Source organism: Trematomus bernacchii, unplaced genomic scaffold (assembly GCF_902827165.1).
Source record: "Trematomus bernacchii unplaced genomic scaffold, fTreBer1.1, whole genome shotgun sequence".
NCBI classification, from domain to species: domain Eukaryota; kingdom Metazoa; phylum Chordata; class Actinopteri; order Perciformes; family Nototheniidae; genus Trematomus; species Trematomus bernacchii.
In genome coordinates, this window is record NW_022987723.1 from 208220 (window position 1) to 229652 (window position 21433).

At 42.4% G+C, this 21433-nt stretch overlaps 1 protein-coding gene across 1 annotated transcript in view; it reads right to left on the reverse strand.

Annotated features, from left to right (window-relative positions):
* paplna (papilin a, proteoglycan-like sulfated glycoprotein) overlaps positions 1–21433 on the reverse strand; it is a 43720-nt gene that overhangs the window by 3043 nt on the left and 19244 nt on the right. Inside the window, 15 exon segments of the mRNA XM_034144454.1 lie at positions 1577–1704; positions 2265–2411; positions 2607–2646; positions 3667–3794; positions 4057–4215; positions 9821–10004; positions 10438–10722; positions 11225–11351; positions 12331–12415; positions 14057–14095; positions 14097–14238; positions 16336–16416; positions 17100–17250; positions 17837–18034; positions 18949–19153. Of these exon segments, the coding sequence (XP_034000345.1) occupies positions 1577–1704; positions 2265–2411; positions 2607–2646; positions 3667–3794; positions 4057–4215; positions 9821–10004; positions 10438–10722; positions 11225–11351; positions 12331–12415; positions 14057–14095; positions 14097–14238; positions 16336–16416; positions 17100–17250; positions 17837–18034; positions 18949–19153 (2099 nt within the window).

Consider the following 21433-nt stretch of genomic DNA (forward strand, 5'->3'; position numbering starts at 1 on the left):
AAAACACAACGAAGAAATCAAATACACATTTTTATGATGGTTGTTTTCCCCCAAACCAGAGTCTGTGTTCATGAGACACCGGTGTACTGCCCTCTGCTGGGGATTGAGTGGAATTATAACAATAATAAACACCTGAACATAGGAGATAATATCATCTGAATTTAGTTTATTTAAGTAGGTTTTCACAAACAAGGAATTTTCTTTGGTGCATAATACAAACATAATTTAAAAAATAGGAAAGAACAAATATAAAATAAAAAAACAATTGTATGACATATACTAAATAAATACGATTAAATTAATAGAAAATAAATAATAAAAGTGCAAAAAGAACGTACATATAAAAAAATTGACTTGTGCACGAAGAATATAAATATACAAAATAAAATATTATAAAAATGTAAAAAATGACTGCAAAGAACCTACAGAGTATATCTGACTAATGAAAGGGCCGTGCAGATCTAGAGTCGTAGTATTTTGTAGAAACGTGCAGAGTTTTGAGTTTAATGGAGTTCACAAAGACTTGTATTTCTGATCTGACCCTAAGGCTGATCTTATCTAATCCTCTGCATGTTAAACCTGATGGTGTGTGGTGGTGTCTGATGGTGTCTGATGGTGTCTGATGGTGTCTGATGGTCTCTGATGGTCTCTGATGGTGTCTGATGGTGTCTATATGATGGTGTGTGATGGTGTCTGATGGTGTGTGATGGTTTCTGTTAAGGAATAATTCTTCTAGATATCTAACCTTTTACTCTGACATATGTTATCTCCTCTAAGGAAAGGCCTTGGTGCCATATGTGTTGTTGTCACCAGTGTGAGACCGGTCAACTTGACTGGCACGTAGGGTAATTGTTGTGAGAACACTGAAGCATTTCTTTATCGGTGTTTGTGGGCTCTCGGATGTGAAATCCTTGAGGCCATGAGCGTTGGACGCAGATGATTCAGTGTTTAGTCTACTCCTTCAGAGATGTTGATTTCTCTCTGTGAACCTGTTAAAAGGGCTAGCATAGAGAGAGGTTCTTCAGAATTGACGTGGCAACTCTACCGTGTGGTCAGAACCTCTGACTCTTTGATTTGTGATGTGAATCCTCCGGCCGAATACTCTGAATAAACCCATCAGTGTTTGACATCAAAGCTCCAACTCTCACCGTGTCTCCTTCCTGAGTCGGTGACTCCATGCATTACTACACAGAAGTTTCCTCCACAGTTTCTGGTGGTGTCTGGTGGTGTGTGATGGTGTCTGATGGTGTCTGATGGTGTCTGGTGGTGTCTGATGGTGTCTATGTGATGGTGTGTGATGGTGTCTGGTGGTGTCTATGTGATGGTGTGTGATGGTGTCTGGTGGTGTGTGATGGTGTGTGATGGTGTGTGATGGTGTGTGATGGTGTCTGATGGTGTCTGATGGTGTGTGGTGGTGTCTGATGGCGTCTGATGGTGTGTGATGGTGTCTGATGGTGTGTGATGGTGTCTGATGGTGTTGGATGGTGTGTGATGGTGTGTGATGGTGTGTGATGGTGTCTGATGGTGTGTGATGGTGTCTGATGGTGTCTGATGGCGTCTAATCTGATGTTCTCACCTTGCACCTTCAGCTGCAGCGTCCTCTGCTCCAGCTGCTGCTCAGAGGAGGCGGTGCAGGTGTAGAACGCTGAGTCAGCAGCCTGCAGAGAGACGATGCTCAGAGAGCCGTCCGAGTGCTGCGTCAACCTGAGACACAGGAAGTCACATCACTTATTTACTGTCAGCTAGTCTTACACTTTACAGAAAGTCCTGATGCAGAGTACCGATAAATAAAATATATAACAAATAAATACATAGATATGCAGTACTAAAGCAACTTGGTAACACTTTATACAATGATCTTATCTGGTACAGGACTTTGAATACTCCCTGCTGTGTTTTCTTCCCTTAAAATAAAAAACACCCCTTGACCATTTTTATTTGAATTCTTTTTTTCATATGTTTTGTTTATGCTCTGGTTGTGTGTATTTTTTTGAAAAAAACTAAAAGGATTGATCACTGAACGGACGATGTGCAAACTGAAACTTTGAATTGCCTCGTGTTGAAAGGTGCTATATAAATAAACTTGCCTTGCCTAAAAGAAGAAATTAAAACAGAGTGAAATATCCTCTACATAATGTACAAGGAATATGAACATAGAATTGATGCATACGGAGTTGCCCTCTCAGCCTGTTTGCTTCAGTGTTGGCCTGGTATCGGTTTCTGTGCTTCCCTAACATGATTTAATGTATCAGTGTGCTGCTGACCGGGGGTCGCTGAGCGTCTGCCCGTCTTTGGTCCACTGGATGCTGACGGCCTGCAGGGCGGAGGGGGGGGCGATGGTGCAGGAGAGCCGGGCCGTCTGTCCTGAACGCATCTCCAGCTGAGAGGAGCCCGAGCGGTCGATACTGAACCTGAGAGGAACAACAAAATATAACTCAATCAGAGGCTGTTTTAATATTCTGAACTTCCCAGACTTTACATACAACATATTATTTCATTTGGGCTCTTTAATCTGTCATTTCTCCTCTGGATATTGTCTCAATGTTTCCAAAACGTATCTTTAAAAAGCATTTTTGTGTATGTAAAGAAACAGATGTTATTCTCACCGAGGGACAGGACCATCTCTGGGCATCAGCGAAGAACCCACTGTGACACACACACACACACACACACACACACACACACACACACACACACACACACACACACACACACACACACACACACACACACACACACACACACACACACACACACACACACACACACACACACACACACACACACACACCACACACACACACACACACACACACACACACACACACACACACACACACACACACACACACACACACACACACACACACACACACACACACACACACACACACACACACACACACACACACACACACACACACACACACACACACACACACACACACACACACACACACACACACACACACACACACACACACACACAGGTATGTAATCATGCGTAAAGGCAGCTAACTTTCCAGGGTCAGCTTGTTCTGACACAACCTCTGACATCACGATGACATCAGCGTCAATGGCACGATCAGAGGCACGTTTTCACCGAGTCCGGCCTCAATCACCCGATCAAACACCGGGTGAGAGGTTCTTCTCAGACGCTCTCATATCATGAAACATGTGAAGTACTGGACTTTTAACACTGTTTTTGTTGTGTGTAAATAAATAAAAATGAATATTTCTTAACAAGAACAAATAAGAAATTAGATCGTTTGGCTGTTTTTGCTTCCTTAGCATGTTTTCTTTCAAACTTGTACAAAAAAACCATTCAAAATCCACATTCAGGAGTTTATTTGACTAACTTTGTCTGTTTGTGCAGATTTCTACTGAATCCACCAAAAGTTAGCATTACATAACGCCTCAATTGCATATTTAAATATCATATTTCTGAAAACTTGTAATATAAAAAGTAATTGTGTTAATGTCAGTAATGAAGTGGGGAAGTTTCATGATGATATCTGTTAGTTACATGTTTTACCCTGTTCACCTGTAGTGTGTACAACATGAATGAAATCTAGATTCCTCTCTCAGCAGAAACCTCTCTTCAGCAGCTCTTACACAAACCATTCATCCCTCTGTTTATCTGTAATGAGTGTGTGTGTGTGTTACCTGAGACGGACAGGTCGATGTAGCGGTGGTCTCTCTTCTGCTCTCGAGTCGCCACACACAGAAACCATCCAGAGTCCAGCAGAGAGAGAGGGCCGACCAGCAGGGAGCCGTTGGGCTGCTGGTGGTGCCTGGAGAACACAAAGGAGTGAGTGAGTGAGTGAGTGAGTGAGTGAGTGAGTGAGTGAGTGAGTGAGTGTGTGTGTGTGTGTATACAATCTTATTTGTTATTTTAAATGTGACTTTAACTGTGGTAACTTGTGGAAGTACAGTACAAAGTTTACGTTGTTTGATCATCCTCAAAGTAGGAGCTTGTGTGTGTGTGTGTGTGTGTGTGTGTGTGTGTGTGTGTGTGTGTGTGTGTGTGTGTGTGTGTGTGTGTGTGTTTCTAACCTGCGTGTGGACAGGGGCACTCCGTCTCGTCTCCACTCCACCTTCACAGTGGAGGATGGGGGGGGGCTGACTCTGCAGGGCAGCACCACCGTCTGTCCCACCAACGCCTCCACCGAGGAGGGGTCCGTCTGATCGATGCTCACCCCCCCCAGAGTCAGGCTGAGGAGAGAGAGAGGAGGGAACAAGGACAGAAGGAAGGAAGGAAGGAAAGGAAAAAGGATGGGGGTAAAGGAAGAGTCACTTTATGCTCCACTGTTGGTTCTTCTCTCACCAAAGCAAACATAAAGAGCGCCCACAACCGGCTGCAGGTCATCAGAGAGGGACAGAGACAGATCTGGGACACGTGCAACAGGAAAAGAGACAAAACGATGAACCCCTCCCCCACAAAGAGCTGCAGCGATGAGACCGAACAATAACCACCAAGCATTTTGATAATCGATTAAATATTTCTGACTCTAAAGTGATTTTATACTTTATATTTACTGCTTCACTGTTTCATCTCATATTTTGTATTAAAGTGGACCTATCATGCTATATTTGAATAATATAGTGTAGGACCATACCTATATAAGGCATATTTATACTTTTTTTTTTTCAAAATACCAAACAGATCATGCATTTTAGCCATGCCTCATTTTGCTCAATTTGAAAATGTTTAGATCTGTTTTAGCAAGGGCTGATTCAGTGAGAACAGCACCATCTACAGGCCTGGCATATGTACTACAGCGTCTCCAGCGCTTTCGAACGGCAATGGCCGTGGCTGTCTCCTCCTGATTGGTGGAGTTGGCCCAATAGCCGTAGCGCCACCGTCCTGACGTCAGGACAGTGTTCAAATCTGGATCAGTTTTTATCAGATCCGTTGCAGCCCCTTTTTTAGAGATTTGGGTATGGAGGAAAATGAGAGGGTTGTGTTTTCTGACACTTGGTGAGTTCCCTGGAACACCGGGGACACATGTTCATGTATAAAAGACGTAAACAAGTGCATTTAGCATGATAGGTCCCCTTTAAAGTAATTATCTTTAAAGGTCACCTATTATGCAAAACCCACTTCTTCATGTCTCTTCTACATCAACATGTGTCCCCTCTTCTTCATGTCTCTTCTACATCAACATGTGTCCCCTCTTCTTCATGTCTCTTCTACATCAACATGTGTCCCCTCTTCTTCATGTCTCTTCTACATCAACATGTGTCCCCTCTTCTTCATGTCTCTTCTACATCAACATGTGTCCCCTCTTCTTCATGTCTCTTCTACATCAACATGTGTCCCCTCTTCTTCATGTCTCTTCTACATCATCATGTGTCCCCTCTTCTTCATGTCTCTTCTACATCAACATGTGTCCCCTCTTCTTCATGTCTCTTCTACATCAACATGTGTCCCCCTCTTCTTCATGTCTCTTCTACATCAACATGTGTCCCCTCTTCTTCATGTCTCTTCTACATCAACATGTGTCCCCTCTTCTTCATGTCTCTTCTTCATCAACATGTGTCCCCTCTGTGTAAAGAGACTCTGAAAGTTTCAGGAACAAAGATTCTCTCTCTTTTTGTCCTGATCCATTTCTATAAAAACCTGTCTGAAAATGAGCTGATCAGATTTTGGCCACTTTGTGATGTCATAACGATGTTTGGCTTGTGTAACCATTAGCCAATCAGCAACCCCCCCCCCCCCCTATAAAGTCAGGCAACACTAACCAGGCTTCGTGTGATTCTGTTTATTTGTACCTTACTTTGACCATCCGTTCGCTATTGATCATTGTGGAGAGCAGGCAGACGTTTTGTTTGTTATTATAGCAGCTATCGGATGGAATCAATACATGGGCTGCACAGGTTGTCATGTCCGACTATCAGAAGTAGAATCATAATGAAAAATACGTCGGTAAAAAGTGCCTGTAGAAAACGGCTTAGCAAGTAGTCAGTTTAGCTTCGGTTGCTATGCTAACATCACCCATGTTATACCAGAGAAACTTTCATAACAGCGTTGTGATGCCAAACAGCGTCAATTCAGACTGACACACATTCACTTAAGGGGAACTGGGGATATGTAACAGCTGCTTGTGTGACAGTCAGACAGTGAATACTTTAGAGCCGTGTGAGCTAACCCGGAGCTAACGGGAGAATAAACTCCCGTGGAAGAGCAGCCAGCACTGCAGCGGTCGGTAAATGCCGCTGAAACACATTAATAAACAATGAACCACGGCACTCTGGAGAAAAGTATAAGGTTGGAGAAGTCGTTATTTAATTTAATCTGGCTTCGTATGATTAAAAGCAACACGATCATCGACCCGACGCAGTCCCCCCCCCCGTTGTTGTTGTTGTTGTTGTGAGCTCCGTTGGGGAGAAAATCAGCGATGTAAACAGTGACGTCATGACGCAGCAGCGGCAGCTCTGGGCGGTGTGAACAGAGCGGGAGCTGAAAAGGGAAACCGGAGCTGAACCAGAAAAGCTCTAGCTAGGAGCTAGAAAGGGAAAAGCGCTGGTGTGAAAGCCGCAAGAGGGGCATGGGGAGGGGCTCCTTATTTTCATCTAAAGTAACAGACCCAGAATCAGCACTTTGGAAACAGGGCTGAAACAGAGGGGATTATGGGATGCTGCAATGATCTGTTTGGTGTTTCAGCCAATCAGAGACAGGCTCTGTATATATCTGAGACCTATAATATATTGATGAAAAACAGTATAATATGCGGCTTTCACACGAGCGCTTTTCCCTTTCTAGCTCCTAGCTAGAGCTTTTCAGCTCCCGCTCTGTTCACACCGCCCAGCTGCCGCTGCTGCGTCATGACGTCACAGTTTACGTCGCTGATTTTCTCCCACAACAACAACGGGCCGGGGACTGCATCGGGTCGATGATCGTGTTGCTTTTAATCATACGAAGCCAGATTAAATTAAATAACGACTTCTCCAACCTTATACTTTTCTCCAGAGTGCCGTGGTTCATTGTTTATTAATGTGTTTCAGCGGCATTTACCGACCGCTGCAGTGCTGGCTGCTCTTCCACGGGAGTTTATTCTCCCGTTAGCTCCGGGTTAGCTCACACGGCTCTAAAGTATTCACTGTCTGACTGTCACACAAGCAGCTGATACATATCCCCAGTTCCCCTTAAGTGAATGTGTGTCAGTCTGAATTGACGCTGTTTGGTGTCAGTCTGAATTGACGCTGTTTGGCATCACAACGCTGTTATGAAAGTTTCTCTGGTATAACATGGGTGATGTTAGCATAGCAACCGAAGCTAAACTGACTACTTGCTAAGCCGTTTTCTATAGGCACATTTTACCGGCGTATTTTTCATTATGATTCTACTTGTGATAGTCGGACATGACAACCTGTACAGCCCATGTATCTCCACAATGATCAATAACAGCGAACGGATGGTCAAAGTAAGGTTTCCTGCACGCCTCGACGTAAGAGACGTAAGCGACGCCGCGTCATAGCTCCGAAGCTCTTGCCTCTGGACCGACAATTTTTTGGAGCTGGAAGTGAACCGCATTCCGGAGCTATGACGCGCCGCCGCTGCGGTGTGAACAGGAAAAACCGGCGCTTTTCCAGCTCCAGCTCCGAGCAGGAGCTGGAAAAGCGCCGGTGTGAAAGGGGCAATAGGGGACCTTTAAACCGATAAAACAAGACATTTAAAAACATCATCTTAGATTTCTCTGTATTTTTTTCTACCCTAAAGGATGTTTCTAGATAAAATGTATTAGACCTTTTTTACTTACCCATGCAACATGAAAAGTTGAATATAGAAGAAAATTAATATAATTACCAACTATTTTGATAATCAAATAGTTATTTTTCAGGAAATAGTCTTTTTAAGCTCTCAAATACAGATATTAAAGTACCTCTTATCTTATATTAGTAGTTTTCTATTTTGTATTTCATATGAAAGAGGCTATCTTTAAAACAAGACATTTGAAGACTTCCCCTGGGAAGGATATGTTTGGACTACTCTTCTGATATTTTATGCACCAAATCAAAAACGATATATGATGGAAATAATGGAGTGATGCAACTCTTTTATAATTATGACATTTCTCTAAATAACAAAAAAAAAGTGTTGTTAATTTTGACTTTTTGTGACATTTTGTATACCCAGAAATAAATAGGACATGTATGAATAATGAATACAAAGGTTAGTTGACCCACAAAACATCAAGTGATATGAGCTATTAACACAAAGGAGACTTTTCCCTCCACCAGAAGAAACCCAGAGTTCCCAGCACGCAAAGAGATGAAACTAAAACACCAGACTCCACAGATGTCAGGTGGAGAAAGACAACGTTTAGAGACACAAAGACAACAACATGTAGCATCACAGCAGAACCTTTATTAGTTTATCTAAAGACAACAGAGAGACAACACAAAGCACAGAGGCGGTGACAGGAAGCACGAGACGACTAACAGGAACTCCACACACACACAAACACACACACAGTGAAAAGTCCCAGAAGCAAAAATATGGATCGCTGTGAGGTGAAGAACTTCTCCAGACATTTTGTCGAGTTTAAAAAGAACAAACGAGGTGATGCAAGCGTGAGAGCGAGAGTCTTTTGGAGCTGAAGCTGCAGAGCGGAGGATCCACTTTATGCCGCGTTACAGTCAGGGTCAGATGTCTGAACATTTCCACTAAAAATGACGTGCGTTTCAGGTGTGTAATGCTGTATATGTACCTACCTCATAAAGGGTTACAATGATGGTCAGAACTGAAGATGGTAAAAAGTTTAAAATCAGTGAATTACAATTAATTTGTTAAATAATAATAATAATACAAATATTATTCATTGTTCAAATAATTAATAATAAAATATTTTTAAAGCAGTTTTTAGATAATGAGAATTCACTGACTTTTCCCATACTGCAAAACAATACAAATACAATTCCCCCTAGTATTCAGTATACAGAAAAGAGTGTATTATTTATATTTAGTACAGCAAAATATACCTTGCAATGCCTTTTAGTCATTATAGTTTTACAATGTTCAGATTTCATGAAGTCAGACTCAATGGATTTTATTTTACAAGCAGGATCTCCGACTTTAAGACGCTTTCATTTGACTTTTGTTGGAAGGAGCCTCGGACATTTTTGAGCTATGACATGACTGTAACGCAGCATTACAAAGCAAGAATGAGCTTATATTAGCATCACATGAAAGAGCAAGTTGCATACAATAAAGCACACACACATATATATAATATAAGAGTAACACCCTGAAGTACACTTCTACATGACTGCTGCAAAAACAGACCTTCCTGCAGAGTTAATTTACTCTTTAAGTTCACTTTCATTTAAAACATTACACACTCCATCAGTAATTCATACATAATACTGAAGACATTCAGTATTATGTCAACTTTTTAAATCATCTTGTCATAATATTGAAAATGTTTTTGCACAATTCTAAAGCTGATATTTAAAATTCACCGCTATCTGGATCCATACTCATTAGGATATTTGACTGTGCAACGTCACACATTCAATACCAATTAATGAAGGCTTTATTGTAATTTGAAATAAATAAATGCCTTTTACGATCTTCTCTGGATCTACAGGAACCCTGATATGTTTTTCTGTCATGCATACAGGCCGGGAACATGTAAACATGACAATAAGATTTAACATCTTTTTTTAGGATGCAGGTGATTTCTCTCTTTGGGGGGGGGGGGCACTTCCTTCATCCTCAGATTGGGGCTCCTTCAGCAGGACGGCTGTAATCAGCCTTAAGACACCAGTGGAGGTAGTGGGGGGGGGGTGAGGATCTTCTCCAGGTGGGTCTTACCTGGCTGCGGGGCCGGTGTGCTGAGTGGCAGTGGAGGGGGGGGGTCTGCGGGTGCGGAGGATCCTCGCTCTGTGGGCCTGCGTGGCGGCGCTGGTGGCCTGTCTGGAGCCGCCCTGGACCGTGAAGACCCTCCCCATGTCACGAGACCCTGCACCTGTGGACCCTCCAGACGTGGAGCCTGCACCTGTGATAGAAATGTATTTATTAGGATAAACCCCTTGAGATGCACCATCTCGTTTTCAAGGGGGTCCCGACAAAAGCAACGTCTTACAGACATACATGAACAAAATAACAGAAAGCAAAGCATGACAAACCACCTCCCGTCTGTTCAGTACAATTCATGAAGTAATACACAATGTACGTAATATTTCATTCCATATTTTATTCCTTTTATTCCATTCCATTGCAATGTAAATACTGTTATATTTTACTATATTATTTTATTATTTTTTATATTTTTCTAGTTCTCTACCTGTGTATTTAATTCTTGTTTTACTTTTATGTACAACAAGTCAAATTCCTCGTACGTGTCAACCTACCAGGTAATAAACCTGTTTCTGATTCTGATTCTGATTCTGATTACAATATCATTACAATTTGATAGACCGAAGACATACCCGATGATGCAGTTCCAGTTCCAGCTGTTCTCCCCCCGCTGGGCTCCCTCCTTGGGGTGGCCGGTGCAGCGGGGGCTGGGGGGGGTGCGGGGCCCGTGTGGCTCGGTGCCGGTACCGTGCAGGCCCGTTGGCACTCGGCCCGGGTCATGAAGTTGTTGCTGTTGCCGTGGCAGCTGCCGAACCAGAAGTGAAGGCACTTGGATGTGAGCACGTCGAAGTGGTATCGAGGCGTCCAGCTGGAGCAGGAGCCGGCGGCACGAGGGAGGGAGCAGAAGGAGCGCTCGACTGCAGGAGGAGGAGAAGAAGAAGAAGACATAAGTTATTGTGCATAGGACAAATAAAGCCTTTAGCAGATGGAGCACATGGAGAGAGAGGGGTGGGGGGGTAAAGGTGGAGTCAGGGCTTCATTTATTATATATTACTTTTATGCTAAGTATTGCATATGTTGCATTGTTGGAGGAGCCTGAAAATCAACATTTCTATTGTCAAATCTACGCTAAGTTATTGTGGACATGACAAATAAAGCCTTTGAGTCCTTTGCTAGAATTTGGGAATTGACAAACTAAACTTTTAACAATAAAAAAAATACTTTGATAGCTTCTTAAAAAAGCTAAGGGACCTGACTCTGGACTGTTTTGATCTACTTCTATCCTTTTCTGTTCTTTAATTGAATTTGTTTTGAAATAAAATGATGTTACATGTTAACTTATCATATCAAAAATAACATGGGGTATTCAAACCGTCACTCACTCAGCAAAACATGTAATGATTGAGTTAGTAGTCTTACTGTGGTTGGGGGGGTTGGGGCAGCTCTCTCCGTTGGGACCCCCTGCTGGCGTGGTGCGGTCGTAGCAGCACCCGTAGGTGGTGAGTTTGCACTGAGCGGCGTTCTCAGAGGGGAGAGAGGAAGCCGTCTGAGGAGACAGGAAACATCAGAAATAAAGCATTTATCGTCAGTGTCTGATATATAAACATCCATTTTAAAATCCTTACATTGGCTCCCCACCGGTTTCAGCATTTATTTGAAGGTTCTGGTTTTTACCGATAGAGCCCTGCATGTGACCTTCTCCATCCTTACATCGCCCGTAGGTCACTTAGGTCTTTAGACCAGGGCCTACTGGCTGTCCCACGGTCACGTTTAAAAAGGTGACCGTGCCTTTCATGTGGAGCTCCAACACTATGGACCCAATAGGCATCCGCTCTGCAGTCTCTGGAGAAGCTTTTAGAAAACTACTGAAGACCCATCTTTTTACATTGGCTTTTATTTCTATTTGAGATGTGTGTGATGTGTTCTGTTCTTATGTCTGTTCCTTTCTGGACTCCACGTCGCCTGTGTTTTCTTTTTATGTTGACCTTACATGTCTGCCTCATGTGGTTATTATATTCATGTTCAAGGTTCAAGGTTCAAGGTTCTTTATTGTCAATCTGACATAGCTACAGAGTAATTATGTAGTTGAAAATCTTATGTCACAGGCTTCTCCAACAATGCAACATAATAACATAATAACAATAAGAGCAAGAGCAATACAAAAAGAAAAAATAGTTATAAAATAAAGTTATGATGTGGAATAGTGCAGTACAAGTCTATATACAAGTTATTGGAATGATATATATATATTAGGTATTAGATACATATTATTGAGTAGCTGAAGAATGTTTTGAAGTTGTTTCAACAGTTCAATTTTTTAAAAGTCTCACTGCCCGCGAGAAGCAACTGTCTCCGAATCTTCTTGTCCTTGCCAGGATGCTGCTGGATGTTTCTGTGGTCTTCATTTTTACTTTTGTTCTTACTTGTGAAGCACTTTGGGAATTGTATTTCTGTGAAAGGTGCTATACTAAATAAACGTATTATTATGATATTATTATTATGAATATCTCCTGTGTGTTTCTTACCGTGGGAGCAGGAGCTGAGTACTCTGCACAGCCCTCTCTGCTGGGACCCTGAGCCGGCGTCACTCCGTCCTGACAGCAGCTGTAACTGAAACAAGAAGAAGAAGGAACAATAAAACACTCTGTACTGAACACTGGGGCCAGAAATAACAGCAGCAGGGACGTTTCTAAGAAAACCTTGGACTGTTCTGTCGCTCTGTGGTCAGTGCAGAACTCTGTGGTCAGTGCAGAGCTGAAGCCAGACCATAAGAGGTCAGAGGGGCGTTAGAGTGACACTGAGGAGGTGAAACAGACCGTGTGTGACCGCAGAGAAATGACAGGCTGCAGCTGGACACCACAGCTAGTATAGTTGTTTAAAGTTATTTTGAGTGTGTTTCCTATTTTCAGAAAGGTTTAGTTTGTCTGTGGGTTTATTGTTTAAGAGGTATACGACCACATAAACACACAGAGGACGTGATTGGATGATTGGATGACTGTGTGGGAATTGCATAATGTTTAAATCTTTATATTTTTCAATCAACGTGAGTCTTCTTTCACTCCCACACTCAGACGATATGAGTCCAGTGCTTTAACATTACACCTGAGCTGAAGAGCTTGGTTGAATGGTATTTGGTATAATATTTAAATAACGTACTATTTATTTAATTTAAGAAGACTAAACTACATGTGACAAACAAACAGGGATTTATTGTGTAGCATCGCAGCATAGCTCCAACCTCCTGGAAGTTTCTGTGGTTTAGTGTCACAAGAGTTGACAGAAATTCATACTCTATACCAGGGGAGTCAAACTCAATTTCATCGCGGGCCACATCAGCATTATGGCTGCACTCAAAGGGCCGGTTGTAACTTTAAGACTATATAAAAATACATATATAAATATATCATATATATATAAAATAATATATTATATTACATTATTTTCCTCTGCATTGGATCATTATCGGATAGGGTAATAACTTCATAATTAACTACGTCTGAAAGCAGAAGTCTAGGGCAAATAATTGCAAGTCTCTTCAGTGAGAATGTCACAAAATGATTTTAAAAGAAAAGCCAAATTCTGGAAAAAAAGTCAAAATAAAAAAAAAGAAGTGAAATTTAAAAAGAAATAAGTGCATTTTGTTTTTTAAAGAAGTGACATTTTGAAAAAAAAGTAACATTTACAAAAACAATTCTAAGAACAAATGAATATTTAGAAGAAAAATAGTCAAATTCTGAGAAAAAAGTCAAATTTGGATGCATTGTGGGACATGTAGTTTATGGGCAACGTGCTTCTGTAAATCGGCATGTAACCGTATAATAAACGTATTATTCTTTGCAAGCTCTTGTGGGGCCACAGAAAATGAAGTCACGGGCCGGATTTGGCCCCCGGGCCTTGAGTTTGACACCCCTGCTCTATACTATTTTCTGTGAAAAATCTTATTGCTTAAATAAAATAAAATAAAATAATTTTGATTTCAGATTTTTAACCAGGCAATTTTCTTTTGGTTTAGACCTATGAAACTGGACCTCTCATGCTAGATTGTTGTTTACATGATGCTGTTAATTTAATTTAAAAATAAAAACTGTAAGACCTAGAATGTGCGCACAGCATGAAGTTATTCCAACATTCCTACTTTCACACTTTTCATACTATCCTGAATGTGTCTCCACACGGTTGATCTCACCTACTGTAAGTCGCTCTGGAGTGTGAGCTAGGTGAATTATAGTTGAATGTTTAGAGTAAACCTACCTGCTCTGGCTGCAGTGCGGCTGCACGGCGGTGGGGGGGGGGGGGCCGGGGGCAGCCCAGCCCCTGGTGGCCCCCGGCTGCAGTGCGTCCGTCGGGGCAGCAGCCGTACGGGCCCTGGCTGCAGTGCAGAGCGGGGGCCGAGCCTTGGGGGTCCTGCACCACTGGGGTCTGAGGGCGGCGGGCTGCTGCAAAACCACACAGAGAGGGGGGGGGGATAAACACATTGTATATATACCACAGTCGTGAACCGTCAGGGCCTTCAAGGTATTCAGAGAATACCCTGGAACAATCAAATGAATTATTTAAATAACATTTAATAAAATGTAAATAAAATGAATAAATGAGAATTGTATCTGTGTTGTTGATCTGTAATATTAGAGTTACGTTGATTTGTTTGTCCTTCTCGGTCCATGCACTACGCATTTCAGTGGTTTTGTGTTAGAAAAGAAATGCAACCAATCAGATATGTTTCTGGGTCTCTGGGTAGAATATCCTTCAACAAGGTATTCTATATCCTTGATAGAAAGCCCTGGCCCTCACACTGAATGAGAGCGAACGTTTGGACTGACAGTTTGATCAACCAATCATATATTGATTTGTAGCCAATGGGCGTATTCTTTCAGTTTCCCTCGGTTCCAGGTGCTCTAGAAGGCCCGTTAGTTCACTGGCTCGAGACAGAGGATCCAGCGTAAGTGCTACGTAGCAATTCATTTTAAGTTTTCTTGTGTTTTTACGTCGAAATGGCAACAGGTCAAGATGATGTTGTTGCAGAATTGTTGTTAGTACCGTTTCAAGACGACCATTCAGTGAAAAGATGGACATTATAAAAAAAAGGCGGTCCAACGCAAAGTGACTGCCTCCGTGACGTCTGTCTGACTAGAACACCCGCATTTTCTACAGAAGGTCCAGTGGTGGTAGACAAGGTTCGCCACTGATATACCAGACCCCCCCCCACCCACAGTTAATGGTGTTTATATAGACAACAGCACACAAAGAGATGGAGACGTTCACACATACTTGCACTTCACTTGAGTATTACTATTATACTTCACTACAGGGTCTGGGTACTTCTTCCACCTCTGTAATAAACCGAGTGGTGTAATGTGTCAAAGTACATATACTCGAGTATGTTATTATTTAAGTACTTTTTTGACTTGCTTGTACTTTACTTGAGTGTAGTAATCTTTGGTCCACTGCATTTATTGAACCCTCATAGCTGCTTGATGATATGCTTATACAATTTGATGTATTACTGTATAACTAATCTTCTCAGAATTGTAAAAAGTAACTACAAATGTAAAACTACAACAAAAATTCACATCACAGGTAAGAGAATAAAAAGATTCCATAATACTGTAAAAAGAGCACTTTTGCAGTTGCTTTTGATACGTGACGAACGTTCCCTGCAAATACTTCTGTACTTCAACCTAAGTAACAAATCAGGACTTTAACTTGTATTGGAGTATTTTAAGACCATAGTATTGTACCACCTCTGAATACTCTCATATTTCACACATAAGCACGCACACACACACACACACACACACACACACCACACACACACACACACACACACACACACACACACACACACACACACACACACACACACACACACACACACACACACACACACCACACACACACACACAGACACACACACACACCACACACAGCGATCACCACACACCACACACACACCACACACACACACACACAACACACACACACACACACACACACACACACACACCACACACACACACACACACACACCACACACACACACACACACCACACACACACACACACACACACACACACACACACACACACACACACACACACACACACACACACACACACACACACACACCATGGACCTCTAACAATGAATTCCTGAGGTCTCTCCACTGCTGCAGAACGTCACAACATGCCACAAACTCCTGCACACTTCACTGCTCCAGAAATATTTTAATCAGGCCAACGATGCCCATGGACCCTGAAAACATGTCCGTCAGGCTTCATCATTAGTGCTGGGACTCATGGGGGGTGGGGGTTATATGAGCAGAGAGGCTGCAGAGGAACTGAGAGAAACAGATACTAGGATAGAGAAACTATCAAGGTATTAATATAGTATGTTACAGGAATACTTCACCTGAAAACATTATCATTCGTGGATCAATTACACTGGAATCTTGGACACAGATCAATTCAAATGTCTCCAGAGAGTGAGAGGTACAAGTGTCATCAGAGGGATTTATTTGAAAGAGTCTCACCTGTGGACTGGTCCGGTGAGTAGGGCTGGAAAACAGTCTGAGTGTTGTCGTGTCCTCGTGAGTCCTGGATGCTGGGAACCACTACACACACACACACACACACACACACACACACACACACACACACACACACACACACACACACACACACACACACACACACACACCACACACACACACACACACACACACACACACACACACACACACACACACACACACACACACACACACACCACACACACACACACACACACACACAACACACACACACACACACACACACACACACACACACACACACACACACACACACACACACACACACACACACACACACACACACACACACACACACACACACACACACACACACACACACACACACACACACACACACACACACACACACACACACACACAGAACAACAAGAGTCAGTATACTGTTGATTATTCTTCACTCCTGAAATCAGGGTTTTTCTAAAGTTATGTAGAGAGCAGGGAAAAATTGTGGAACTAATGTGGAAAACAAATTCCTAGGTGATCTTATTTTAGTATTTGCATCTGTTGTTGTAATAAACATTTTGGCCACACAAGACCGAAGTGTATAACAACTAATATTCTATTAAACTCATTTCAATTTAATTTACATATGAAAAAAGTAGGATTCTGGGAAAAGCTCTGTCTCTCAAGGTTTTCGTACACAGTATAAAATACAGCGTGACAGAGTGTGCTTCAGTCTGTCTCTGAGCAGCGTGCCTCACCCTGCGGGCTGTAGCAGGACTGGGTGTTGCAGCGCTCCATGGTGGAGGGTTTGGGGTGAGCGTTGCATTCGCTCACAGGGTACAGGTTCCTCTCGCGGTCCGAGCAGATCACCTGACGCTCCCGAGAGCCGGATCCACAGCTCCTGGAGCACTGCGGGACGAAAAAACAAACTCCTGAATCAAACAACGTGAATTACATTCGTTCCAAAAAAGTACACACTTGATTCTCAAGATCCACTTTGTTTGAGCCACCTGTATACATTCAATTGAAGGACATAACCCCGAAAAACATGATGCTACTGAGACAAAGTTTGAAGAAAATTATGCCAAGGATTATTTCATTCTTGTACAAAAACAAGGTAGTGTTCAACAATTTAGTATGACCTGTTAAGGACTTGCCGGTCTTGAGTTCATTCAAGATGTGCTGTCTTTGAGAAAAAGGATAATGAGAAAACTTCTGTCATGATGTGGCACTAAATAAATAAAAACTAACATGACTTGGGACTTGATTGCAAAGACTTAATTTACCTCGGACTATAGGTCGATTTTAGATTGACTCTAATTAGATTATCATCTGAGATCATTTATAGCTTTGGATTTACATTTTAGATTTACTACAGACTTCAGATTTAGTTGTTTAATGCAAAAACATCAACTTAACCCCCGTCTGTTGAGCCCCAGTGACGTCACATGTGTGCAGTGTGTGTTGTCCTGTGTTTCTCATGTTCTCCACTCACCAGTCCCCAGTCTCCGAGGTGCCAGCTGATTGGACGGGTGCTGATCGGGGGGGTGCTGATGCAGGGCGGCTGGGTGCAGGTCCGGGCGGCGGTGGGGCGACTCAGAGCGCTGCAGGCGGTCTCCTCCAGTCTCATCCCTCCTGATCCAACACAGCTCACATCCCGGGTCTGTTCTCCTGAACCACAGCTCACTGAGCACTGCAACACAATGATGAGGCGGGTTGAAGTTATGTTGTTTGATTTGTAGTGCAAGAAGTGAGGAAGCTCAATTTAAAACCATAGTTTGTGTCGGACAAATAAAGACAAATCTGGAGTAAAATCAGAAGCTGTTGTTTTGCCCAATGCACTCGCTAATAAATGCAAATATGCTGCATATACCGCCTTTAGGTGTTTAATTATGTATTATTGGTTTCAATCTAAGACTTCGGGTCTGTTCTCCTGAACCACAGCTCACTGAGCACTGCAACACAACACACAGCACTCTTTAGTGTTGAGGCTGGTTGAAGTTATACTGTTTGATATGAGTAGAGTTTTCTTGATTTGTGGTGCAAGAAAAATTCAAAGTGATCAGGCTACATTTTAAACCATAGTTTGTGTCGGACAAATAAAGGCGATTCTGCACTAAAATCAGCAGTCAAAGATCTGCACATCTGTTCTTTCTCACAGAAAAATACAGGTAAAAAGAAACTAGAAAAAAGTCTATACTAACATTTGGAAGACATTTTCCAATACTTATGTCCGGCTGAAGTAAACAAAGAATATTCAGTCTGTTGTTCAACTCAGATTTTGGGTCCTGTTTTTCAATATTTTTGAATCCATGCAAAGCTAAATATCTATATTTAGTCTTTTATGTGTTATTTTCAAAGGTTATCAACCCAAAAACTCTTTGGATCCAACGGTCTCATTAAAAGTCAAGAGCTTGTGAAAAGACTTAAATAACAACAGAAGATTATTAATGTTGTCCAATGTCTCCGCTGTTGTCTTTTCATGTGCAGACAGACTTTGAGAGATGCTAACTTGACAATATGCTAATAAATATAGTATTGTTGTATAAGGTATAAACAATCTCAATGATGTTGTTTTTGTTTGTTTATGTCTGTTGTTTCCCTCACCGCGCTCCAGCGGGTCGCTCTGAACTCGGCACACTTCTGCATGTTGCAGGTCTGCAGGGCGAGGGGGGCCTCGGCGTACGCGGCACACACAGCGTCCTCCACCACACGGGGCCCCGCTGCATCATGGGAAACGCACTGCACGCTGCGCACCTGAGAGCCTCCGCCACAGGTCACAGAGCAGGCGTTCCACTCTCCACTCTGCCAGCTGGGAGCATCCAATGTGAGGAAGAGGAGGGACAGGAAACAGACGTTCAGTCAGACAACTCACGTGTTTCTTAATATGTTTATTAGAAGCAGCATATAGTTTGAGTTTGGCGTCTAGGCTCGGGCCTCATCACTCCACAGATTTACAAAGAACATTGAGTGATGATTAGATAACTATCCCCCGAGCCTACAGGTGGAAGCTGGGGTGGAAGCTGGGGTGGAAGCTGGGGTGGAAGCTGGGGTGGAAGCTGGGGTGGAAGCTGGGGGGGAAGCTGGGGTGGAAGCTGGGGTGGAAGCTGGGGTGGAAGCTGGGGTGGAAGCTGGGGTGGTGATGGGGTGGAAGCTGGGGTGGAAGCTGGGGTGGAAGCTGGGGTGGTGGGGGGGCAGGCAAGCAGCAGCAACATGAAACACAGCAGCAGGAACATGAACGTAGCAATAGCAAGTGAACACAGCAGTGCAGCAGCAGCATAGCGAGGCAGAGGCAGGAAGACCTGGCAGCTTAAATAGAGCGGCATGTTTAGGAGATTGTGTTTGGTTGGTTGTCAGAGGGACGAGGTGCGTCACATGTTAATGTATGATTGGTGCTCGAGTTGACTGCCTGAACTAGCTCGCAGGCTTCGCCCCATTCAGGACAGGAAGTGATGTTGAGATTCATTACGAAATTTAAGAGGCTTTTATTTTCTCAGAGACGCACATTTTTTATGTGTTATAAATGTTTTTAAAATATGGAAAATAGTCAATTTCTACAACTTACAAATTAGGGACAAATCATGGAATATTTTTTAATATCTTTTACATTTCTAAAGTCTATCAGAAAGACATGTTTTATAAAATGTGCTAATTCTAAAAGGTGTGTTGTATAAGAACGTAATTGAGGAACAATTGTAGATATACAAAATTAATATTACGAAGCCTTTTGTACAAAAAATAATATCCTTTTTTCTCCTCTTGTCTCTTTCCCTTCCTAATTTCTTCGTTCTCTTTGTCTTTTAGCGTATTTATTTTAAAATCTTCATTACATTTAGGCATTACATGTTTGTTTTAAGTACCTTTTTGTAAATTCCTTTTCATCCACTGTCATAAATGATAAAAAGAAAATGCAAAGAAAACCCCAAACAAAGAATAAGGATACAGTAAGACACAAAGAGACTAGGCACGACTATGAAAAGGGCAGTGGGTTATGAGACGAGCTCTAAGCTCGTCTCATAATCCACGCTGGATTATGAGACAATGAAGCAGCTTTAAAACTAAAACTACAACCAGCAAGCTCAGATTTGATCTCTTCCCAAACTCTAGGACACACACACGGCTGCGTTTCTGCTCCATTTCTTTAAATTGAGACATTATGAGTGTGCGGTTAGCGTCACCCGAGCCCCTCAAACATCTCAGGTTTCTGGGTGTCAAAGAAAAGGAGCAGGAAATACCAGAGAGGCAGCGACGGCAGCCCCGGATATTTACTAAACCAACCCTGCATGACAACCTTTGACCTCTAGCACTAACACACAGGGAAGGAGAGTTTTACAGTTTGTTAAAGACAGCAGGATCACGGAGGAGGAGGAGGAGGAGGAGGAGGAGGAGGAGGTTTTGAGGGAAATCTGGGAGAAAATCAGCGCCAAAAAACGTTTGAATCCGATCTCTGGGGAAGAGAGTTTGTGCTAAACACAGAGGCTACTGAGTCAAACACATCGGGGGGGAGAGCGTGATGGAGGTTTTAATTACTTCTATATAATATTTGTTTCCAAGGTGTCACTGTAAAGGACAGAAGAAGAATAGGGCCACGTGAAAAACATTTGAGACAATGATCTGACCAAAAGTGATTTTTTTGTACTGAGAATTTGGTCAGAATTACAACAAAAATCTGATTTAAAAATGTTTTTCTTCCTTTAGTCTCAGAACTAAAAAGAAATGTTCACTTTTCGTTAGGTCTCAGAAAAAATTTCACAAGTTGCCCTAATCCTCTCCCGTAGGACAGTGTATCAGGAGCATCGGAGAGCAGGATGAGGGCGGTAATATTCAGAGAGAAATATCAACATATATCAGTAAAAAACTAGGATATCGTCTTCTCGATTTAACTGATAAATATTTTTAGCAAAATACATTTGAATCTCAGAGAATATGTGAGTTCCTTTCTTCTAAATTTGTTATGTTAATCTCAGAAAATATTAAAATGTTGTTTTTGTAAATTCACCACTTTAATCTCAGTGGTCTTTTCCTGTAAATGTGCATCTTACATTTTGGAAGATGCTGGAAGATGACCTCCCCATGATGGTCCATGCTCAGG